Source organism: Diabrotica undecimpunctata, chromosome 8, assembly GCF_040954645.1.
Source record: "Diabrotica undecimpunctata isolate CICGRU chromosome 8, icDiaUnde3, whole genome shotgun sequence".
NCBI lineage: Eukaryota > Metazoa > Arthropoda > Insecta > Coleoptera > Chrysomelidae > Diabrotica > Diabrotica undecimpunctata.
In genome coordinates, this window is record NC_092810.1 from 88,213,854 (window position 1) to 88,238,152 (window position 24,299).

A 24,299-nucleotide genomic window follows, 5' to 3' on the forward strand; every position below is an offset into this window, starting at 1 on the left:
ATTGCGTCTAAATTTAAATATTTATTACGATCAATATGCTTGTTTTTGACAGTTTTGACGTTTATGTTGTTGTTTTCTGTAGTCGCTGTTTATCTTTTAACTTAATAACATTTAGTTAAACAGTAGATGTTGCTGAAATTATTGCATTACTACAAGACGTAAGAAGTCAAGTTTATGTATCCGAAACTTTAGGTATTCCGAGAACTACATTACGGAGAGCTTTCCATCGTTTTATAGAGACTGGTACATACTAACCTGGTCGACCTGGTTTTGGCCGTAGAAAAGTTACCTCGCAAAGAGATGATTGTTTTATTGTGTGCAATTGCTCCAAGAAACCATGTGCAGGAGGTTCGAAATGTGAATGTAAGTGAGAGGACCGTTAAAAGACGCCTTAATGAAAGTTTAATAGCAAGAAGGCCGTCTATTGTTCCCGAATTACAAACCAAACACTGCAGGAATCGATTAATTTTTGCTCGACAACATCAACACTGGGATATACAGGATTGGAGCCGAATTCTCTTTACTGATGAATCGCGGTTCTGTTTAAAGTCTTGCGATGGCCGAGAGAGGGAGCGGAGAAATGAATGGTATGCCCAAGCTTTTATGTCCCAGAGAAGAAAGTTTGGTAGTGGTGGTATCATGGTTTGGGCTGGAATCTCATTTGATGCTCGAACTGAACTTATTTTCATCTATTGGCCCCTGAATGCTCACCGTTATATGAAGGATGTTTGGGCAGAAGCAGTAGGTCCATTTGGGCCATTTATTGGGGACAATTTCGTCTTTATGCATGATAATGCACGGTCGCATGCTGCAAGAATCGTGACAAATTACTTGGGGGAAGTAGGAATTAATACTCTAGAATGGTCAGCCTGCAGCCCTGATCTGAACATCATCGAACATCTTTGAGACGAACTTTATCGTAGGGTTAGAAGTCAACCATGCCAACCAGAAAGTCTTGTAAAACTTTAAAATATGTTTTGTAAAGAATATAAACGTATTCCTCAAGTTTGTATTCAAAATGTGTTCCTTGACCTTCCAAATCGTATGAAAAAGGATATTGATGTTTTAGGGCCTAATACCCGATATTAGACAATTTTGTTCAAGTTCACTCGTAATTTTTATTGTTTGTAATTTGTTTCGATATTACACTAATTTCTTTTGTAGCCTTCTAATTAAATAAATTATGCTAAGGAATCAAGCAGTAATGGCCATTTTTTGTTAAATTAAAATTAAAGTTAAAAATGAAATATGTTGAGTATACAATATGAAACAGTGCATAAACCTTCCAATGAATTTTTATTCGGAAATTTATAGGGTGGTCACTTTTTTTGCCGGTCAGGGTAGTTCTTCTAATAAAGAATCTATGGAAATCAACAAATTAAAAAATACAGACATAATTCTGAATAACTAACTTGACACAAACAGTTCACGTTATTCAGTTAAAGACTAGAGAGTGTAAACACATATTAAAAATATATCACTTGAGTAGGCACTCTGGCCGAAACAGCTGTAGTGATAATAATTTAAAATAATTTTGTGGAAGTGTTCAAAACAAAAGTTTTCAGTGTTTTATTGTTAAATAAAATAAATTTCCATCAAGAAACGGTCGAATCCGTCATTTATTAAAGTGTGTTAAATATCAACATGATAGAGCAAATAGTTTATAAGTTTTTAATTTTTTTATCCCGGAGAGCGATTTGTTAAGCTTATAAATATTTATAATAACTTTGATATTGTTTATGCGATACACTTATATAGAATGTAACAAAAAAAACAATCTTCTATGAGCAATACGAACCGAGATAGCATTTTATTATTAAAACTATAGCATTTTATTCTTAAAATCATACCAGTAAGAGCTAAAAATTTATAAGATTCTAACATCTTCTACACCTTCTCGGTATATACCATCTATAAAATGTTTTGTGTGTTAAGTGTATACAGTGTTGTACCATATAAAAAATGTTTTATAATTTGTTTAATACTCAGCTCTTAATGTTAATAAACAATAAAAATATGATTTTTGGAAAAAATGCTATTTTGATTCCTATTGGTCATAGAAGGTATTGTTTTATTTGGAAAGTGTGTTTTTCACCAGCTTGTGATTGAGCATACTAAAAGGCATGTGCCAAAAAAAATGTCAAAGTTATTTTAATTGTTTATTCGCTATAAATAAAGCCAGTCATTTTTTAAACCGTTTTTTAATAACAAATTAAATCAAATTGTTGCTGTTTTTTTAACATACCTTAAAAAAAATACGTATAAAATCAATTTCGGTTTACATCCTCTAGAGTTACTGTCTGGGAAGAACAGTTGTTTAAATAATTGCTTTCCAAGAAAAACAAATTGAATAACTTATAAACTATTTTTTATTTAATTTATAAAATTTAGCACACTTATTATTACCTGCCACAATTTTAAGTAGTTATATTACATGTCATTATTCAAAAAACAAAGTTATTAACATTTAAAAATGACTGAAAAGTTAACTGTTTTTTACAACTATCTTGGTGAATTATTTACGTATTTTAATTTAGAAACACGCAAAGTGAATAACTTTTTAAGATCTACATCTACATCTAGATATTTTTTATTTGAACTATTTTTCCCTAAACTGGATAAAAAAACGTTTTATTGGCAAAAAAAAAAGACTCATCTCACTTTTTAAGAAATCAGTGATATTTTTCCAGATGGACTGGTGTATAAATTAGTCCTTCGATGAAGATGAATTTATTTCTACTTTTCGTTACAATAACTAAAAATAGCTAAAGTTATATTTAAATATCTAATACTTCGTTTACCTGATGTTCACTAATTTGCTTTGTCAAAGTTTATTATATCATAAATATAATAGCAACAAAAAAGTAAGTATTCACTGTCTTACTAATTAAGATTATCACACGAATCACTTATCTTTCATGTGTAAAATTTATATTTAAATTGTATTATCCGACAAAATTCATTTATAAATAACTAATTTTGTTTTTTCTCATTCAAATGTTTTTGTTTATGTTTTCAAAAACATAGAATTATCTCGGGGCAAAGTTTTTTAATATACTTGAAAATAAAATAAAAAAATAAATTCTTTATACTTATTTAGACATAAAATTACAGTATGATTACATACTATTTCTATACACGACATTTACCAGTTCCTTAATAGTAATAACACTACCTTTATTTTAGAAACATAAACGTAAATAGCAATATAATATACTTACTGTATGTATAATAGCACGCTGTGTGTATCGTGATATAATAGTTAAATATACTTACCTTTTCAGTCACTATGTCAGTGAAATATTGCAACGCTGGTCAATTTAATTCAGAGGAACAAAAATGGACATTTATTTTAGTCTATAATATTTTCACATAGCATCATCTAGTATAACACAAATCAAACAACCATTCGTATTCAAAAAATCTATTGAGACAGAAAGAGTGGTGACATCTAATGACTGTCTCCATTAGAATCAAACAAATTTAGTCATTGCGTTGGCCAACTATTCTTACTGAAACAATGCTATTATATAACTATGGAGGGAAAGCTACTTATGAGAAACAATATGTTAGACCACATTACTATAAAAAATTACCAATATCTAACTTTTTATTATAAACATTAATATTTAGAACTAAACCTAGTTTTCCTTGTTACCCCACTGTTTTACCCTACATAGGTAAAATAGTTTTGTTTTCACTTTCAAAGCTGTTAATCTTATAATCTACATCTCTGACCTCAATAAAAAACCTCATTTTTGTATAATATAATCCTTGTAATTAATTTAGGTAAAATGTTAGACGCAAAAAGTTCAAAGAGAAACCTGCAAAATGCTTTTTATCGCTTACCTTAGATTTTCTGTAATGAAAATATAACCTCAATAAAATAAGGGTCTAGAATGACTTCAAACTGTTTAAATGCACTCAATTGAGACAAATTTTTTGAAGATGTATGATATTGTTAGGTAATATTTTATATTATTATGATCTAAACTTTATTTGATATTCGGAGAGAGAGAGAGAGAGAGAGAGAGAGAGAGAGAGGGAGAGAGAGAGGGAGAGAGAGAGAGAGAGGGGGAGAGAGAGAGAGAGAGGGGGAGAGAGAGAGAGAGAGGGGGGGAGAGAGAGAGAGGGAGAGAGAGAGAGAGAGAGGGAGAGAGAGAGAGAGAGAGAGAGAGAGAGAGAGAGAGAGAGAGAGAGAGAGAGAGAGAGCGATGGAGAATCGAAAAGAGAGAGTAATAAACCACTGTCAAGTGGCCATTTCTTAATCGTACTATTTCGTAAATGTATAGTTTATTATATTAATTTTTTACCGCTGAGACACTGTCCCAGTTTTTTTCTAAATCCCTTTTAGTATTTCCTACCATACATCATCAGCAACATTAAGCACAAGGCAATGTTATCTTGAAGTTTCCTAATTTCCTTGATGTAATCCTACTTTCAGGTGGAATTTATCAGTCTCTCCCACATTTGTTTCAACCCCAATTATTACTTCCTGGTATCAAGTTGATCGGATAGATCTGTATACGCTTCTGATTTAGATTTTGCTACTGCTACTTTCGCTTCCTTTTTGGGAACTTTGGCAACTGGCAAGATTTTAAGATCTGTGTCCGTCCTATTTTCTGGCCTCTGTTTTATCATTATTTTCTCTTCTTTATTTTTTTAACTTCGTTTTACCACCACCTGTTGGACTTGAAACAAGTCCACAAAAACATACCAGTCTTTTCATTTGTATATAAAAAATATTTAAACCTCAGCTTCATCTTTTTTTGCTATAGATGCGTAGACTTGGATTATATTAATTTTTTATATGTTGGTCTGCAATTGAATCATTAGCACTATCTGCTTAAGGCGTAAAGCTAATTATTAATGTATTATTTATTTTTTATCTATAACAGCGTTCCACGTTAAGAAAATAACATTGCGGAGATAGGGCCATGTATTTCTTATGGACGATAGAAGCGCAGCGATGCCACGATGAACGCAAGCACGATTCAGGGTTGTATAATTTGTATTTTCGTTTTCACAGAATGAATTAAATTAACGTTTTTTAACGTAATTGAACAAAAGTGCCCATTCGAAACAAGAGATGAAAAGTAGGGAAAATTATTTTAATTAAATAAATAGTATTTACAAAAGATAATTTTATTTTATCTTATTTTAATTATAGTAACGACAGTTTATTTGTTTTTCGGTAAGAATATCATATACCATGAATCATACAAATCAGTAGAAAATATTGCTTAGTTAAATCATGCACTTTGCCGGTTATTAAAGATTTAAAAGCAAATAAACGGACCGCTTGGAATGCATATATCTAATTACTAATTGCAACTTAAAATAATACGGTGTGCGTATGTCAGCGATTTTATGTCGTTCTCTGAGACTACATAATGATAATAAGGCTTTGTGGTTCTTCAGTTGTTATTCTGACTTTACAGTTAAATGTTAATTGAAAATGGAAATTCGAAAAATATATCGACAATCTAGTAAACCGCATTCCTGAGAGTTTTGGCAACACTGATCTCCATAAGCCTAATGTTATTTTCTTAACCTGAAACGCTCTATAGTAAGATTGCGACTCCATAACGATGAACAGAATCAGTGTTTCCAGCGTAATACATTATGCAATTTTTGGTTATGAGCTTTCATGTGCCTGTCCACTGAACGTCGCTTATACCCAGTATATTTATTTTCATGCGTGTCATTTCTTGCTCTGATCTGGCTGATACAAGCTTCTTATATTCCACGTTACGAGTCTTATAATAATAATATTAATAATAATAAGGAGCTTTCGATATGCAAGATGGCCAAAAACATCGAGGCAATGGGTGAAAATGATATGTACAAATATCTCGGAGTAAAACAAGCGCGGAAAATTGACCATAAACAAATGAAAACTGAACTAACTTCAGAGTTCGTGCGAAGAGTAAGACAACTAAATCGGTCATATCTTAATAGTAAAAATTTGTTTAAGGCATTAAATACGTACGCCTGTTCTGCACTTAGCTACTCATTTGGTATTATAAAGTGGTCAAAAACGGATATAGAGGGTCTTCAGCGGAAAGTAAGAACACTTCTCACAAAGGCGCAAAAACATCATCCACGCAGCGCAGTAGAGAGAACAACATTACCGCGGTATCAAGGGGGAAGAGGATTTATGGATATAGGTGAGCAATTAGATAAACAAATTGCTAATTTAAGAACTTATTTTCAGGTAAAGGCTGAGACATCTACTTTACATCCAGCAATTTGCGCAGTAGATGATACAACGCCGCTTAAACTGAAGGAACAAGAAATGTGCATAAACCACCTGACTCAGCAAGAAAAAATGCGCACCTGGATGAGTAAACCTCTGCATGGGCGACATCTCAATGAGATCAGCCAAGAATATGTCGACAATACAGCGTCGAACTATTGGTTGACATCAGGAAAGATGTTTCCCGAGACTGAGAGTTTCCTACTTGCCATTCAGGATCAAGTTATACCAACTAAAAAGAACGACACGACTCAGTAGGAAAGATTAGCCACCAATATCTAGCTGACAAACTGGGACTGCTCCAAACTGACCATCTTCCTTATTATCAATACGTCCCTGACAGAATGCTTGAAAATGACAACTACAAGCTATACTGAGACCGCACTGTGCTTACAGACCATCCAGTGGCGCATAATAGACCAGATCTCATACTAGTTAATAAACTTACTAGGCAAACAACACTTATTGATGTGGCGATACCCAACACCAATAATTTACGTGTTAAATACAACGAAAAGATCGCCAAGTACAGAAAACTAGGAATATAAATCAGGAGACAATGGAGAATGGAAAGTACCCAGACAGTACCTATTATTCTATCTACTACTGGTGTTATTCCCAAAAACCTCCTAGCGAACATAAAACAGCTGGGTCTAAATGAACATCTTTATAAGGCCATGCAGAAAGCTGTACTCCTCGCGACGTCTAGATGTGTGCCAAAATTTTTGGGAGATACTCCAGCAAACCAAGTCACCTAAGGCTCGATAACACGGAAAGAGTCCCACCAGAGCTCAATCCTTTTGATACCGGAGGTATCTGGGATGAGTGAATTTTCCCCTTAGAGGGAGTGTGAGCCGTATGGCTAAATCTGGATAATAATAATAATGAGCGGGGATGAGCGAATGTTCCCCTTACAGGGAGTGTGAGCCGTATGGCTACATCTGGATAATAATAGCGTTTATTGTCCAACAGAATCCATTTATAGGACAAAATACAATACTAAAGTTAAATGAAATATTAATAATTCATAGGTAGTAACCATCGAGTTAGAATCTATGGAGAAGCTATGAGCATATTAACGTGTGTATTAAAAACGGCGTAGGTAGGCGTGGCTATTGATGATACCAATATGGCGGTGGGATCATGGCCGGACTCAATAATATTAAAACTACTATAAAAATATGACTAGTTATTCAGAAGATTTAATCATCTAAAAAAGTGCAATACATTTTTAATAAACTATGATTTATTTATTTCGCGGTAAACACTAAAAACACGATATATTATACATAAAGATAAATTAATAGTCAAATACTATTAATTTATTCTCTGAAGTACGGGCCATTACTTTGTTTACATATTTGTATATTAACCTGTAGAACGTTATTCCTGAAGATTTTTTATTAACATTGCTTCTGCTACTGCAACTACGTTGAGAACAAGAAACCATTATTATGCACTATCACAATATATTATTAAAAAAAATTTATTAAAAATCCTTTGTAAAAGGAATATACAGTATACTCCCTTTATAACGAACACGGTTATTACGAGGTTTCGCTTATAACGAGGTACATTAGATGTCCCGTGAAATTTCTATTGAACTATAACCCTTTATAGCGAGGTAAATTTGCTTATAACGAGAAAAAATAAGATTGAAAAACGTGTTTTTTACGTTTTGGCCCGGTCGTAGCTATAAATAAATACCCTTTTTAACTGCGGGCCGCCCGCAATAAGCTTCTTACAATTTATGATTCTTAGTCGGAAATGTAAAATTTATGATTCACAAGTGTCATTGTATTGGGTTGACCATTCACACGTGTTTTAAAGGTTGTCAGAAACTTTATCCAAGGACAAAACGCAAATGAAGAAGCATAAAACTGTTTCACATCTTTAGAAAATATGATAGATAGAATACTGGACAATTTAAAGCAGTCAAAAATGACAAAATAACTTTATACGCTTTATACATATTTACAGAATACAGATTTTTTGTTTTAACATATATCATTGACAGTAAAAGTAAACAACTCTTTTTTGTTTTAATGCATTTCATTGACAATAAAAGTAAACAACTTTGTTTTAAAAACGCCATTCAAACAATATTTATTAGCATCTTATATTGCTCCGAATGGCTTCACTATAGAAAGTTAATGTTTTAGAAAACTACATATTCATATGTATGCACAGTATTATTGTTGTTGGATATAACGAGATCCGCTTATAACGAGGTAATTAGTCTGCCATTTCAGTTCTCGTTATAGAGGGAGTCTACTGTATTTTTAAAAACCCAAACGGGCTGTTATAGACAAAACGTTTTCGGAATCCATTATTCCACCATCAGTGTCCTATAAAATATATAACCACTTAATTAAAGAGAACGTGAAGTTCTTTAATTAAGTGGTTATATATTTTATAGGACACTGATGATGGAATAATGGATTCCGAAAACGTTTTGTCTATAACAGCCCGTTTGGGTTTTTAAAAATATATACCTTTTACAAAGGATTTTTAATAATTTTTTTTTAATATATGGTATACAGCCAAATACAGGAACGTAGATTCCTTGTGAATATATTATTACAGTTTCTATAAAAGTATTATAAAACTAAAAATATTCGAACAACAGCAAACGTAAACAAACATATATGATCTGTCAAAAGTGTCAAAACAATCTTAACAATATGACCGAAGTGAGGTCGTTTTTAGTCACGTGATGCCCTCTCCATAGATTCTAACTCGATGGTACTAACTAAATAACACATTTTTCGAGTATTTTACCTTAACATAAAGAAACTACTCAATCACCTAGGTAGATCTCAGCCATCCTAGTAAGCTGCTTTAAACTGCAATGAAATATATCGCAGTAAGCACCTAAGGAATTATAATAGTTGCACATGAGAAATAGAGGAGAATTTAACATAAAATTAGTTCTAGCTTGTGTATTTCTGAACGTAATCGAATTTCTCACTGGATAAGATGGAACGTTAAAATTTATTTGTCGAAGAATATCAGGGCAGTCAATGTAGTAGCTTGTACAGGAATATTAGGGAGGCATTAATTCGTCTAGATTCTAATGATACTACGTCCAAACCGCTACACAACTTACTATTGCTGATGCCCCTCTTGGGATACGAGTCTTATTGCACTTGAAATGGATTGCCTTTGGAGTTTGTATTTACATTAATGCAGTGGTTTCCCCTTGCCTTCTGTATCCTTACGTCAATGACTAATTACAATTGTTCCGTCTTCAGGACTAATTAATTGATCCCAGGATAATGCGAAGTGCCCTATAAAAAAGCGCTCTATGGTAAAGGAAAATTACAAACTTGTACCCATATTGGTATTGCAGATGCTTTTTTAATGATTAGTTTATTAACTTTTTAGTCAGTTCACACAGGTAATTACCACAGATCCATTTATTTTCCCACATATTTCATAATTAGTTTCTACAGTTCTCCGCACTGTTTAGAAATATCTTAAAATTGCCTAAAACTGCGTGGAAAAAAGCAAAAATAATTTAGGGGCTCTAGGAAAAAAAATACTGAAGACGATATGGTGACAAAAGAGCTATAAGAGCTCTATGGTAAAGGAAAATTACAAACTGGTACCCATATTGGTATTGCAGATGCTTTTTTAATGATTAGTTTATTAACTTTTTAGTCAGTTCACACAGGTAATTACCACAGATCCATTTATTTTCCCACATATTTCATAATTAGTTTCTACAGTTCTCCGCACTGTTTAGAAATATCTTAAAATTGCCTAAAACTGCGTGGAAAAAAGCAAAAATAATTTAGGGGCTCTAGGGAAAAAAATACTGAAGACGATATGGTGACAAAAGAGCTATAGGTAATCATCAATTTAAACTTATTAAAATAATTTTGTAAGCGATTTACATATATAATTGGAGTTTATAACTCTTTGGCAACACTAAATAAATTATTATAGCGGTGCGTATACTTCATTATAGGGACTCTTCACCACCAAAATATTATTTATTAAATTCAGAAGTTGGAATCGATGACTTTAAAATCAAAACGAAACGGAAGAATTCAGTATATATATATATATATATATATATATATATATATATATATATATATATATATATATATATATATATATATATATATATGTGTGTGTGTGGATAATGAAATTTTTATTTTATTAATCTTGTAGGTTATGTAGGAGAAACCGATGTAGTACTTAGAGGATATGACCATTTAGACTCATCACCGACGTTTGGAGCGCGACGAAGAAAAAATAGCCATCACAAACCTCGAAATTTAGAAGTAGTAGTTACCGGTACTAACACGTTCGATGTCAGGGACTTGGAAGACTCGAATGACAGCTGTGACAGTGTTTCAGCTCCGCCATTGCCGCAGTTACCCAGCGCCTTCCATTCCACACCTGAACATAAGAATAAGTAAGTAGTATGTTGTGGGAGTTTCTAAATGATTTTGATTGTTGTGGCCTAAATTATTCACCCATGGGATGTTTTCGATATTTCTTAAGAGTAGTTTTCATTGCTGTGATTTGGATCTTCTGTGATTCCTCTTGTTCTTTGGTTCTTTTTTTAGTCGTCAACTAAGACTAGACTTTGCTAGATTTATCTTTCGGAGAAAATTTTTTACCTAATTAAACTATTTCTCTATTGGAAGAACAACCGTAGAACGTGTGTAGACACGCAACTAAATGTAGATAAAACATATGTAAATCTAGTAGAGCAAATGGCAATTAATATAAATTATCCTGTAAACTTTTTAGTTTACAAGACAAGTGCTTGAAAGGGAAATATTTTATAATTACCGAAGGATGAGTATTATATTCTGTATTGGAACACTTTACGAAATAGTCAGAAAATCCTAATAGAAGTAGAGATCACGTAGTTTGAAGAACAAAGTGGACGATCAGGACGATCCTGCATCGACAATATATTTACACCAAAGATTTTAATAGATAAGAGATTAACAAGAAGAAAGGAACTTCATGCTGCTTGTATAAACCTTCGCAAGGGATCCGGCCCAAAAATTATTTCGTCTTTTGTCGTATTTATTCCGTTGCAAAATATATGGAGCGTAATGAAATGAACAGGCATAAGTAGTGTATAGTTAAACATCGTAGTAGCATTATATCAAATTTGAGGAGTCGTTAAAGTTGGAAACCAATTTTTTGACATCTTCTCACAGTCGAAGAATGTTATATCTTTCCAACCATATTTAGAATGCATCTGTAGAGAGCTTTAAAACATGAAAAAATGTTGCTCCATGGGAATTTTGATAGGGACAGTCTCTTATATACAATTTTTTTTACTTAGCACATAGAACTTCAATGGATACTATAACTGAAGAACAGTTTGGTACGTGAATCTATCACGAATGTCCGAAGAAAGAATACGATTAAAAAATTGAAACTGGTCAACAGCATTAAAAAATAAACTTAGAAAGGCTCGAGAAAAAATGAATCTAAAATATTCACAAAGCAATGGAAAGTAGAAAAGTCTACAAAGGATATTAAAACGACAAGAAACGTTGGCAATGGGAAGCGATACTAATAATGTTGCAACAACTTTCTATTATCTTTTATATTCTTTCAACTTTCAACTTGTATTCTTTTAGTTATCAAATTTTTTTCTAAAACATAACTACTTTACATTTCTATTGTTTTTTCAGTTCATATCACCTATCTGGTTTAGTTAGAGACCGTACAGTAGAATACCAACGCAATCTCGATAGAAACAATCGCCTAAGAAAGATATCAAAAACGTCGTCGGAAGGATTCAGCGACGATTATGGAGAGGAAGAAAAGACTTACAGAGATCTGTTTAGAAGTGAAAAAACCTACATCAGGCCATCGGGACCCCAGCCGAACTTTTTCAAATCGAGGACAACTCAGCTCAGAGATGATTCCAGTCCGCCTAGTTCCGACGAACAAGAATGGGTAAGCTTTATTAGTTAGGTACTATGTTATCTTACTCACAATTATAATTAATGGCAATTTACACTTCGACTGCTGATTTCCTTTGATAATTATTAGTTTCTGGTTTCAGCAATTCTGTTTTTTATTGGTTACATATCATCACCAACAACGTCACTTGTGGTGGATTTTGACTACTTCCACAATTCACTTTCAGTGTCGTGTTCCCACATCTTTCCTTCGATTCATTCTCCATCCATTCTAAAAATTTTCCGATTCCCATATATTTCCCACCAAGGATTATTTCGCCCTAATGCGATAGGTTTTTAAAATATTATTTGCATGTTTTCAAAATATTTTATCTATTTTGAGATCATTATTTTCTGTTTTTTTTTTATAATGGTCCGTGGCATATACCCATTCTTTATGTTTTTGATATATTAATTCCGGCTATTTTTCAATGGTGCATCTGTTTCCATGTCTGATATTATCTTATTATAGTCGTCTCCCTTCTTCTTCGTAAGAGTTTCCTTGTCTTCGCTCTGTTTATATAGAATTATTAGTTGCGTTCATCGCTCTTGCATTGTGACATCTTGTATCTGATTTTGTTCATAGTATCTTGGGCTATTTGGCATTCCTTGTTATAACATTAAAGTTATTAATGCTACGTTTGTTCAGTCCTTCTGTATGAAGTTATAGCCTGGATATGCAAATTAAATACCATGAGACGGCTAGAAGCCTTTGAAATGTGGCTTTATCGCAGAATGCTCAGAATATCATCGCCACAGCACATTATGAATCGAACAATATATTAAACATCATAAATAGAGTGTTAGAACTTATAACAACGACTAAGAAAAGAAAGACCTCGTACCTTAACCAAATAATGAGGAATAACAAATATAACCTGCTACGAATAATAATTCGTAAACCAAAATACAGCGAATTGAAGTGTCGTCAACCCCGTCGGCAGAAATCAGATGGTAGAATTAAAAAAAAAAGTTTGAACGGCCCCGTTATCGGCTCCAGAGAAGGACCCTATAGGAAGATGAGAAAACTATTTCTTTATACCGAATAAATTAACAACACAGAGGATGATCAACTTAACAATCATAATATGTGAGTTCTCGATCACAACTAAACTACATTAACGTCAAAATGCATTTCGATAGGATACTTAAAAAACTGACTGACATCTGAAACTGAAATTGGATTTTGGCTCTTTTATAACTTCTGGATAAAGCTAATTTATTTTTGGGTAGGGAAATATGGTTATATTCATAGTATTGATTCTCAAGAGAATATCTTACCACCTTTAGCTTTAATTATAAGCCAAAACTAATAAAATGTTAAGAGTGATTTTGTAAATTATACACTTGAATGAAGTAGTTTAAGAAAGAACCGTGCTCGTTCATGGGAACTTATGACTATTCTAACCCAAACATAATTTATTAAGAAAAGCTGAACTTTTAAGTACACACACTTGACGTAATCAGAGCCATAAAAATAATCTACACATGGGGTTAACGTGAAAGTACAGTTTCGTTAAATCTTTTAGAATTAAAGAAATTGAAACGTCACAAACTTTGTCAACTTTGTGTAAATTTTTACTTCACAATTCAGCATCATTTTCTTTCAATCCTTCTAAAACAAGGTTCAGCTTGTGGATAAGAAATAAACAATGTGTTTTGAAATTCGGACGTTCGTCAAGTCCATATATTCCGAAATGCAACGGTATATCAGTTTGTTTATGGATAATTTAAACTGACTTTTGTAATATATCAAAATAAATTGCGAATTTTTAAACTACTTGACTTAAGCTTTCATCTCATATTTTTATCTTTTTTCTAAATTAAAATTCTACATTATAAAATGGCCGCGAAAAACGCTAAAATGGGCTTTTTTCTGCATTTTTTATTATTTATTTGCGTTTTACTTTTAAAGTATCTAAGTATTTTACGGAAAAAACAAGAATACATTTCGTCTTAGAATAACTCCAGTTATTAAAAAAAAGTATTTGTTTAAAAATTGTCAAAAAAATAAATAATATTATTAAGTAAAAATCAATAATATTTATGTTTTACAATAAAAATTACCACAAATATTACTAAAATAATGAAAAATTTGGAAAAAAATTGTTTAAACAAATTAGATGGTTTATTTAACAATTTATTTATTTGAATGATATATATATATATATATATATATATATATATATATATATATATATATATATATTGTTAATGTTCGCCAAAAATTCCATACAAATAGTAAATTATAATTGTTTATAAGCAAAAAATGGACATGTTTTTGCAATATTTAAAATCGTTTTTCTTCAATTTTTTTCATTTAATATCAATCGACTAAATCTTCTTTTATAAGCTGTTTGTAGAATTGCTGTAACTTCATCATTTTCTGAATTACATTGTTGCAAAAAAATTTAATTTGGGATAAACAAATTAAATAACTTTTAAACTATTTGACGATCGCTTGGAAATTTTGATCATACTTTAACCATCACAAGAACCACCATTCTGTGTAATATAAAGGTTCTAAATTTATATCTAAATTATTAACATTTATAAGAAAACCGAAATTTCTGACTTATTTTGCAACTTTAAAATGTTTTAAATGCTTTACTTTTTGGTGATAGACAAAACCAGTGAAAATTTACCATTTTTGACATCAACTTGTGAATAACTAATTAAATCCAAAAAATCGACTACAGAAAACATATAGGTTCTCGTTACAAATATCCATACTACTTGTAGCAAAAAACTGGGGTGTGTAGGAGGAGAGAGGTATAAGAAGAGTGGTCTATATATAGGGGATAAAATAGATAACAATTAAGTAAAGAAGTATGAAAAAAAATATTGAACGGAATGTGGCTAGGCTAGCAATGTAGGCAGGAGAATGACCACTAGAAACTCAAGGATGGATACGGCCAATTTGCATGCCTTTTAAAGACAGTAAATCAGGAAAATATGTATGATGGATAGAAAAGAAGATAAGAAAAATGAATAGATATAATGAAAATTAACAAAGAAAACAAATTGAGGGCGCCAGAAGAGGGATACTACTCTAAAAAGAGTAACGGTCACTCTTCCAGGTATCGTATACTGCTAATATTAATTAAAGTTGATGTAATAAACAAAAATGCTGTAAATGTAAAAAGGTAAGGAAATATTAATAAAAAATTATATGCAAAACAAATTCAAGTTTATTAAATATAACTTCTTAGATTTTGACAATCTCTAAGTTACCAAAAAGTATATGAAAATTTCACAATATAATATTTTAAAAAAAAGAATGTTGAAAACAACTATAATAAAAAGTTGAAAACTACACAGAATAACTCTGATATAGAGTGTACAACCTACATCTAGGTTAAAAAACAACCTTAAACAAAATAATGCTAACGTTGGAAGAACGTATAGCCAAGTAAATATATCATACTAACCTACAATATGACCAACAATATTGTTAAACACCTCCAAATTCAAATATAAACAAAATAATACATAAATGGGAACAAGCCAAGTTAAACAATTGAAACGGTCTATTATCCTGAAGGGATAATAGCCAGAGTTAATAACGCAAGATGAAATATAAAAAAATTAGTTAAGTAAACACATAATGAAATAATTAAAGTTAATAATGAAATAAATGGTTAATACAAAAAAAACAATGGAAGATAATCTCTGGGTAGAATTTGAGCTCAAACTTACCGATACCTTACACCAAGGGGAGTTATATTAATTAATATATATATATATATATATATATATATATATATATATATGTTATAAAAAAAAAAACTATAACTGGTGAAACAAGATATACACATATATATATATATATATATATATATATATATATATATATATATATATATATATATATATATATATATATATATATAGGAAAAGAAATTTAATCTTTGCAGATTAGTTAAATAGTAAACTCTTAAATATTGGGGAAATCTTGCAGATTTCCTTTCTTAAATATTGCAATGGAAGATAATCTCTGGGTAGAATTTGAGCTCAAACTTACCGATACCTTACACCAAGGGGAGTTATATTAATTAATTAATATATATATATATATATATATATATATATATATATATATATATGTTATAAAAAAAAACTATAACTGGTGAAACAAGATATACACATATATATATATATATATATATATATATATATATATATATATATATATATATATATATATATATAGTTCTGAATCAAAAACCAACTGTCCTCCTAGGTGAAACAGTTGTCTGGAAGGATACTCCCGAATGGCTTCGGTGTCCCAGCGAAGTCCTCCTTGAGGTCCGAAATTAGCACGGAGCTGGTGCTAATTGGCTCAGTTCCGATGATTACGGTCCTGCCCTACCTCTAGGTGCAGGCTGGAGAAAAAATGAGGGTGGAGTAGACAATACTCCCTGGCTTGTCCCAATGACCCTGATTCTAATAGAGTTGAAGTGGTACTCTCCCTCGGATGTTCTGAGGGAAATTTATAATTCCATGGTAGGTGGCTGAAAACAATTCCCCGTTACTTCTAATCTCAACATTGATAAAAAAGAAATCAAAGAAGAAGTGAGGAAAGTTTCTTTCAGCATAAGAAACCGGAGCAAAAAGATAATTATAGTAGATAAAAAAAACCCATCCAATCGGATGTAGCGTGACCTTGCTTCACATAGAGTAAAAATATAATGGCCTTAAACAAAATACTATATTAAAATATGAAATAATGAATCTGAATAATAGGATATAGATAAAATACTCTAATGTTCATTAAAATATCTGTGGAAATTGTAATAGATTTTAAAGATTTACGGAAAATTCAGAATTTTAATCAGATTCATGCCAGAATGATTGTAAGCGGCCATACTATGCTTGAATTCGTGACCCAAGGTGATTCTGAATACCTTAAGGATGTGGGATGTGGGAACAAAAAGTTAGTTTTTATAATATAAAAAAAATAATAATTTACCAGATAGCTAATCGATTCCGTGCTAGAAATTTCACTTCAACCTCCCGAGTTTCCGAAAACACCGTCAATTAAATTGGTACCACCTTTGTACCACTTCAAACTCTCGATCAAAAGTGAATTTTAATTCACAGTTAATTAACCAAGAAGAGCCAGTTTCCACTTCCCCCTCATCTCCTGTCATCTCTTTGGTTCGCAATGGTACCAAATTAGATCAGAGTGACAACTTAAATTATTAAAAATACACACTTAATGGGCAAATGAACACTTAAAGTTAGGCAACCCATACTACATCTCTGAAATTATTTTAATATAAATTGTTTATTATTTTAATATAAATTGTAATAAAAGTAACGACTGTTACATTCCCCTACTAGTCGGGAAAAAAAAATTTTAATCAAAATTTTTTTTTTGTTCCTAAAATTAAAAGTATCAATAACTAAGTGTACTGGCCTAACATTCCACGTTGATCTGCAAGTTTACACAAAAAAAAAATAACCACGAACTAAAGATCACGGGAAAAAAAAGAATGGTCATGGCGCCAGACACCACAAACTCAGATGACTCAAAGTCGAATCAAAATCTCAATCGACAATATGCTTAAAAGCCAAATATTAACTAAATATACCAACTAAATTCTTGCTGACAAATAAATGTCGAATTGGGCACTAAATCCAAAATTGAACTATCCATGGACATCAGATCTATAAGACTAAGTATATCCAAGGACGAACAACCAGGCAAATGTATGAGTCAATTCAAACAATGTCTCACCCGGAGATATACTAAACTAAGATCAAAGAAATCATAAACTAAATAGGTTAAGAATTGAACACTTAATCCAAAATTGAACTAACAATGGACACCAGATTCATAGTAATATATCCAGAGAAGAACAATCAGGAAGATTTATGGAGCAATTCTCACCAAACCAAATAACACAAATAGTAATCTAAATCGTAAACATACCAAAGTATATCAAAGACGTAATAACCAAAATAAATGTGAAATAGGACGCTTAATCCAAAGTCAGACTATCAATGGACACCAGATTCATAAAAGCATATCCAAAGAAGAACGACCAGGAAGATTTATGGACCCATTCACACCAATACTAAATCTCAAAACTAAATGAGGTCTACGTACACCCACATATGGTGATACGAACCTACATAACCAAATAAACCAAATAAGTGAGGAATCAGACACTGAATCCAAAATCGGACTATCGATGGACATCAGATTTATAAATAGAGCATATCCAAAGAAGAACGATCAGGAGAGGACCAATTCTCACTAATGCTAATAACTAAATTAGCTCTTACCCTCATCCGGTAATATGAGCCAATACCAACTAAGTAATTACAATAAAGCAAAATTTCCTAAAGTGTGAAGCAGCATCGTCACACTTATTCAGACTAAGTAATGTAATATGTAACTGAACTAAACCAAAGATAAAGATAAATACCTAAAGTCTAAAGTCTAAAATGGACTAAAGGAATTCAGAGGCTAAATAAATTTTGAGTGTGCTGGTATTCGCTAACTATAGCATGTGGCTACAACAGATGTATGAGAATAACCAGACACCGATAAAATCCCAATAGAAATCCTAAGAAAATATAAGTGGTGGACTTTTCCTATAATACCATTACTAACGAAAGAAAAAAAAATATGTCGAGAACAAGCAACCAATTTTGAACAAAACTGTAGATTTATAACAAGTTCTCGCAGCATGGAATTATCCGGGAATAGTCCTAAATCTAAACAGCAATTTATGCCTAAGGAAAGAAGTGGGATTACACTAAGAGGACAACTCATTTGTCTAAACTCTTAAATAATGAAAATGACTAACTTGACATGTGTAGGGATAGTTAAAGAAAAAAAAACATAACCTGAAGTAAGATAACTAATATGAACTAATTAAACTTCCCTATCAAGTTGTGAAAAGGTAACTGGAATATTTGGACAATCACACAAGAATGGTTAGGACATGTCTCGAGCATTTCCTGACCAGAAATATTATGAGGCATAAACATCTGCCTACTCTGCAATAAACACATATAGTACGAACCTAATTGAGCAGCAGTGATCAGTTGCTGAGCAACAATCTCGAACCCACGTATTCACTAAAGCTGAGTATTGACAGATTCATTGACAGAAAATTCAGAAGAATAAATAAGAAGAAATAAGAAGGACACCGGTCATCCTTACCTACTTCAAAATTCCAAACTAATTCCAGAACCATCCTGTATATGGAATCAGGACATAAATTATTGTAGAGTATTTAAGATTTTCGTGACAAGTGAGAATAAAGCAGACCAAAGATAAAAAAAAATCACAACATCTTTCCAAATTGGCACATATTGAACAAATATATCAAAACAAATACTAAGGAATCAAATATCAAAGATATAACACACAATATATGATCCAGTAGTGTAACAACATAGTTCCATAGTTCCTTATCAGTAATAGGATTAACTATAAGTATAAATCTAAATATGTAAATATATACTAAACAACCCTCGTATCATATGAGGTTAAAAGGAGTAATTCTCCTGGGAAGATTAGTACTTAAGAATATTAATTCATTATAAAGTGCATCATTTATAATACAAAAAAAATGGATAAGTCATACATACTAATTATCTAATAAGTTATAGAAGTCATTAACCAATGCCAAAAGATACAAAAAATAGCGGTGTACCTACGTTATCTGGTGATTAAGAAAATCTTAGACTAAAATGCAAAATATAATCAAAATAAGCTAAAGACAAACAGAGAAAGAGATTAGCTTAAACGAAAGTGTTAAGTTAGTCTTCTTCTGAGGATGAAGAACTAACCTCGTCGATGGTGTTATCAGGCAGTAAATCCTTTACATGAAATTGACCAATTCGTTTGTTGGACGAAATGTCCCTTAATTCATATACCAAAGGAGATATTACCCTTACAACCGTACACGGAATGTATTTCTGGCAAAATTTTGCCGAAATAGCATCACCTTTACTTGATTTTACAAAGTTTCTCTTTAAAACTCTATCGCCAACAAAGAATCGCAAATCTCTCTTCCTCAAATTGTATTGACTTTTGTTCCAGAGGTAAGAAGTTTTTAACTTCTTCCTGATATCAGCAAAAATTGGAGGTAGAGTCTGAAGGTCATCTAGACGATGAAGTCTCTCGGATATTTGAGGGAGATTTGCGGAATTTTCAGAAATTAACCCAAAATAGTCACCAGATAAAGCAATGTTTCTGCCAAAATTCAAGTATGATGGGGAGCACTGTGTCACTTCATGGACAGAAGTCCTTATGGCTTGAGCTATGGAGTGAATATATTGATCCCAAGCTCTGTGATCTGGGAAAGTGTATGATCTCAAGGCTGTGACAATACTTCGATTCACTCTCTCAGTATGGTTTGCTTGCGGATGGTACGCAGCATTATAAAAGATCTTCTGAACCTTGTATTTGGTTAGAAGGTCTTTAAAAGCTGTAGACACGAACTGTGGACCATTGTCACAGGAAACAATTTGGGGAACACCAAACAACAAAAAGACTTGTTCCTCCAAATATTTCACGATTGCTGGAGTTGTGGCCTGACGAAGAGGAAAAACTAAAGGAAATTTAGTGAAATAATCCACAACTACTAAACAATAGGTATTTCCTTTGTAGCTACGAGGATATGGTCCAATGAGATCCAACGAGATCATTTGCCAAGGAAAATCAATGTTCCTGAAGGAACCCGTGAGTCCAGCTTGTGGTAAATTACTTGGTTTACAAGTAGCACAAACCAGGCACTTAGCAATATGTTTTTTTTACAGATTTGCGCAAGCCGGGCCAATAATATAACTCTGCAATACGGTGATACGTTTTATAAAAGCCAAAATGACCAGCAGTAACCTCATCGTGAAACATATGCAAAATGTTTTCCCGATTTGGCGTAGGTACGACTATTTTCCAGTCGGACATATTAGATAATGTCTCTATCGGACCTAAAATGTGTTTGTACAGCACATTGTTCTCTACCTTAAAATCAGGATACTTTTGTGGGTCTTGAGTAACCCTATCAATCATATTCTGATACCACGCGTCAGGAGTTAAAGAGGACAGATCTAAGACGTTAATGTCATCGACACGGGAAAGAGCATCTGCAACTACTACCCCGTTTACCTTTCTATGGATAATCTTATAGGAATAGGCAGCCAGTTTACAGATCCATCGGGAAAGTCTCTGTGAAGGGTTTTTCATGCTATGAAGCCATACTAAAGAACTGTGGTCTGTAATGATAGTGAAATTACGACCTTCCAAATAATAACGAAATGCTTCTAACCCATGGATAATAGCTAAGAGTTCTTTCTCCGTAGTGGAATAGTTTTTCTGTGCCTTATTCAACTTCTTGCTCGTATAAGCGATGGGGTGCTCAGAGCCATCTTTCAACTGAAATAACACGCCACCAGAAGCAGTATTAGAGCAATCAGTCATTAAATAAAAATGCTCATTAAAATTAGGTGACATCATGACTGGAGCGCTCGTTAAAGCATCTTTAACGTGCCTAAAAGCTTCATCTGCCTCAGGAGTCCAAGTAATAGTTTGTCCCTTTTTCCTGTTCTTTAGAAGATCAGTAAGAGGTGACAACAAGGTAGAGTAAGATGGTACAAACCGACGATAATAACCACACATTCCCAATATCCTACGGACTTGGGTTGTGGTCTTAGGTATAGGAAAATTCTTAATGGCGACAATTTTATCAGGATCAGTCCTTAGACCCTGATTATCAACAACATAACTCAAAATCTTAAGACTAGGACGGCAAAACTGACACTTATCTAAATTAATCGTTAGATTAGCTTCCTTAAGGCGTAAAAACAACTTATCTAAAATTTCCATATGAAGGGAAAAATCAGGAGTAACAACTAAAATATCATCCAGATAATAGAAAACATAGGGCTCTAACTGAGGACCAATGACTAAATCCATCAGACGACACATTGTCTGGGGAGCAGAAACAAGACCAAAAGGCATAGTGACAAATTGAAATAGTCCTTTGCCACTGACGGCAAAAGCAGTATACTTCTTGCTCTCTTCACTCAATGGGATCTGTAAGAAGGCCTTAGACAAATCAATAGAAGAGATGTATTTGGCATTCTGAAGTTTGCTCAAAATCACATCTATTCTGGGGATAGGATAAGCATCCCGGTTAGTGGTAATACTGTTCAATTTCCGACCATCAAAGCAGATCCTAAAGGATCCATCCTTCTTTTTCGTTAACCATAGAGGGCTACAGTAAGACGAGGTAGAAGGTTCTATGATGTTTAACGAGAGCATCGAATCGACCTCTGTTTCTAAATCAGCCTGCCATGCTTGAGGTATGGGATACTGATAAAGTCTAAAAGGAGTGGGATTTCCCACCTCAATAGTGTGAGATATTAAAGACGTACGACCTAGTTTGTCTTTAGAAGAAAGAATAGTAAATTTAGAGATCATGTTCTCTAATTGCCTTTGTTCAGAACTAGATAGACTAGAAAAATCATGAATAGCACTCAAAGTAGCTAAATTAAATTCAGAAATTGAAAACGAAAAATCAGAACAACTTAACGTGCTATTGAAAGCATTGAAAAATGCCTAAAATTATAGTATTCTGTACAGAAGGAATAACATAAAAAGTGATTTCTCTACATATATTTGCAACAGTGATTTCAGTTTGAAGTTTGCCTGTAATAGACTGAACTGTACCATCTGCAGTAGATACCTGTAAAGATGAAATGGGCATATTGGAAGAAGTTGCATTTTTCAATAGATGTAACGAATGTGCACCTATCAGTGAAATATTAGAGCCACTATCTAACAACGCTAAGCATGCTTGTCCTAAAATCTTAATGGGTAAATAAGGCCTATTATCATTAACCTTCCTAACTTCTTAAAGAATTTAAATCTAAATCTAAAGTATTTGATTGGTTATAAATATTATATGGTACAACCATAGACATATCATCATCATCAACAAACCTAGAAGTTGATACTGATAATGGAACTATTTCACTACTGTAATCATTAGAATTGTGTTTAACGCTACTGGGTAAAGAAGAATTGGTAGTTGACCATCTGTGATCACTTAAAACAGGCGGATTCAACGTTTCATGATTAGTAGTTAATTTCGGGACTGATTTTGTCCTGTGGTGTGCTTTGCTTTTTTGAAAGTTACCCCTTTCCCTTTCCGACTCGGAGATGGGTTTGGGTTGCTGGATGTGCTTGGACCAGCGGTCTCGTTTGAAGTTTGGGTTTGATTCCCTGATTGTATGGTGGACGGAGAAACGCTCAGGGGACGGACCTCCGACAATTCGTTTCCCGAACACTTAAAACAATTTCTCTTTAGAGTGTTTTCCCTACCACAACCATGGCAGAAAATACGAGTGCGAGGGATCGAACATTCAACAAACGAATGACCAGACTGACGACAATTCCAGCAGACGATAGAACTTACAACTGACACATTACGTTCAGGGCCCTTATTTTGCCAAGAACGATGACTAAAAGAGTTTGGCTGAGAAGAAAAATTAGAAGAAGGTCGAGATGTGGATGAAGACTGAGAGGACCAGGATCACGTTTCCTCTAAACGTTTACACTTTACAGTAAGGTCATCAATAGTTTGGATGTCCATAAGAGCTAGCTGTTGATGATAAAAAGGTAACAGACATTTAAGAATAATTTTTATCTTAGCAGAATCTGATAAAGAAGTCTCCAAGCGGCTACACATGCCCAAAATAGTGTTAATGAACATGGTGACAGATTCTCCAGGTTTCTGCTTATGGTTTTTGATTTGGTCCAATAGATCATCCTGGAATGAGTAAGGAAGAAAATCTGACTTCAATTTGTGTACCAGATCAGACCAACAAGAAAAACTACCTCTATTATTCATGAACCATGTAAAAGCTGTACCGGTGAACAGTTCAGCAGAAGCAGCAAACAAATCCTCTTCAGAGACACCTCTAGAAACACGAAGACATTCAACCCTTTCTATAAATGACATCACATCAGTGTGCTGTTTTTCACCAGAAAATGAAACACCCCATTTGTGTACTTGCACAGGTTTGGAGTATGCGAAGCTAGGAACTACATTGACTGGAGCATT

At 32.8% G+C, this 24,299-nt stretch overlaps 1 protein-coding gene across 1 annotated transcript in view; it reads left to right on the forward strand.

The window, feature by feature from the left end:
* LOC140447740 (uncharacterized) overlaps nt 1-24,299 on the forward strand; it is a 399,971-nt gene that overhangs the window by 213,376 nt on the left and 162,296 nt on the right. The window contains exons 7-8 of the mRNA XM_072540569.1: nt 10,442-10,688; nt 11,935-12,202. Coding sequence (XP_072396670.1) covers nt 10,442-10,688; nt 11,935-12,202 — 515 coding nt within the window. The remainder of the gene's footprint in view (nt 1-10,441; nt 10,689-11,934; nt 12,203-24,299) is intronic.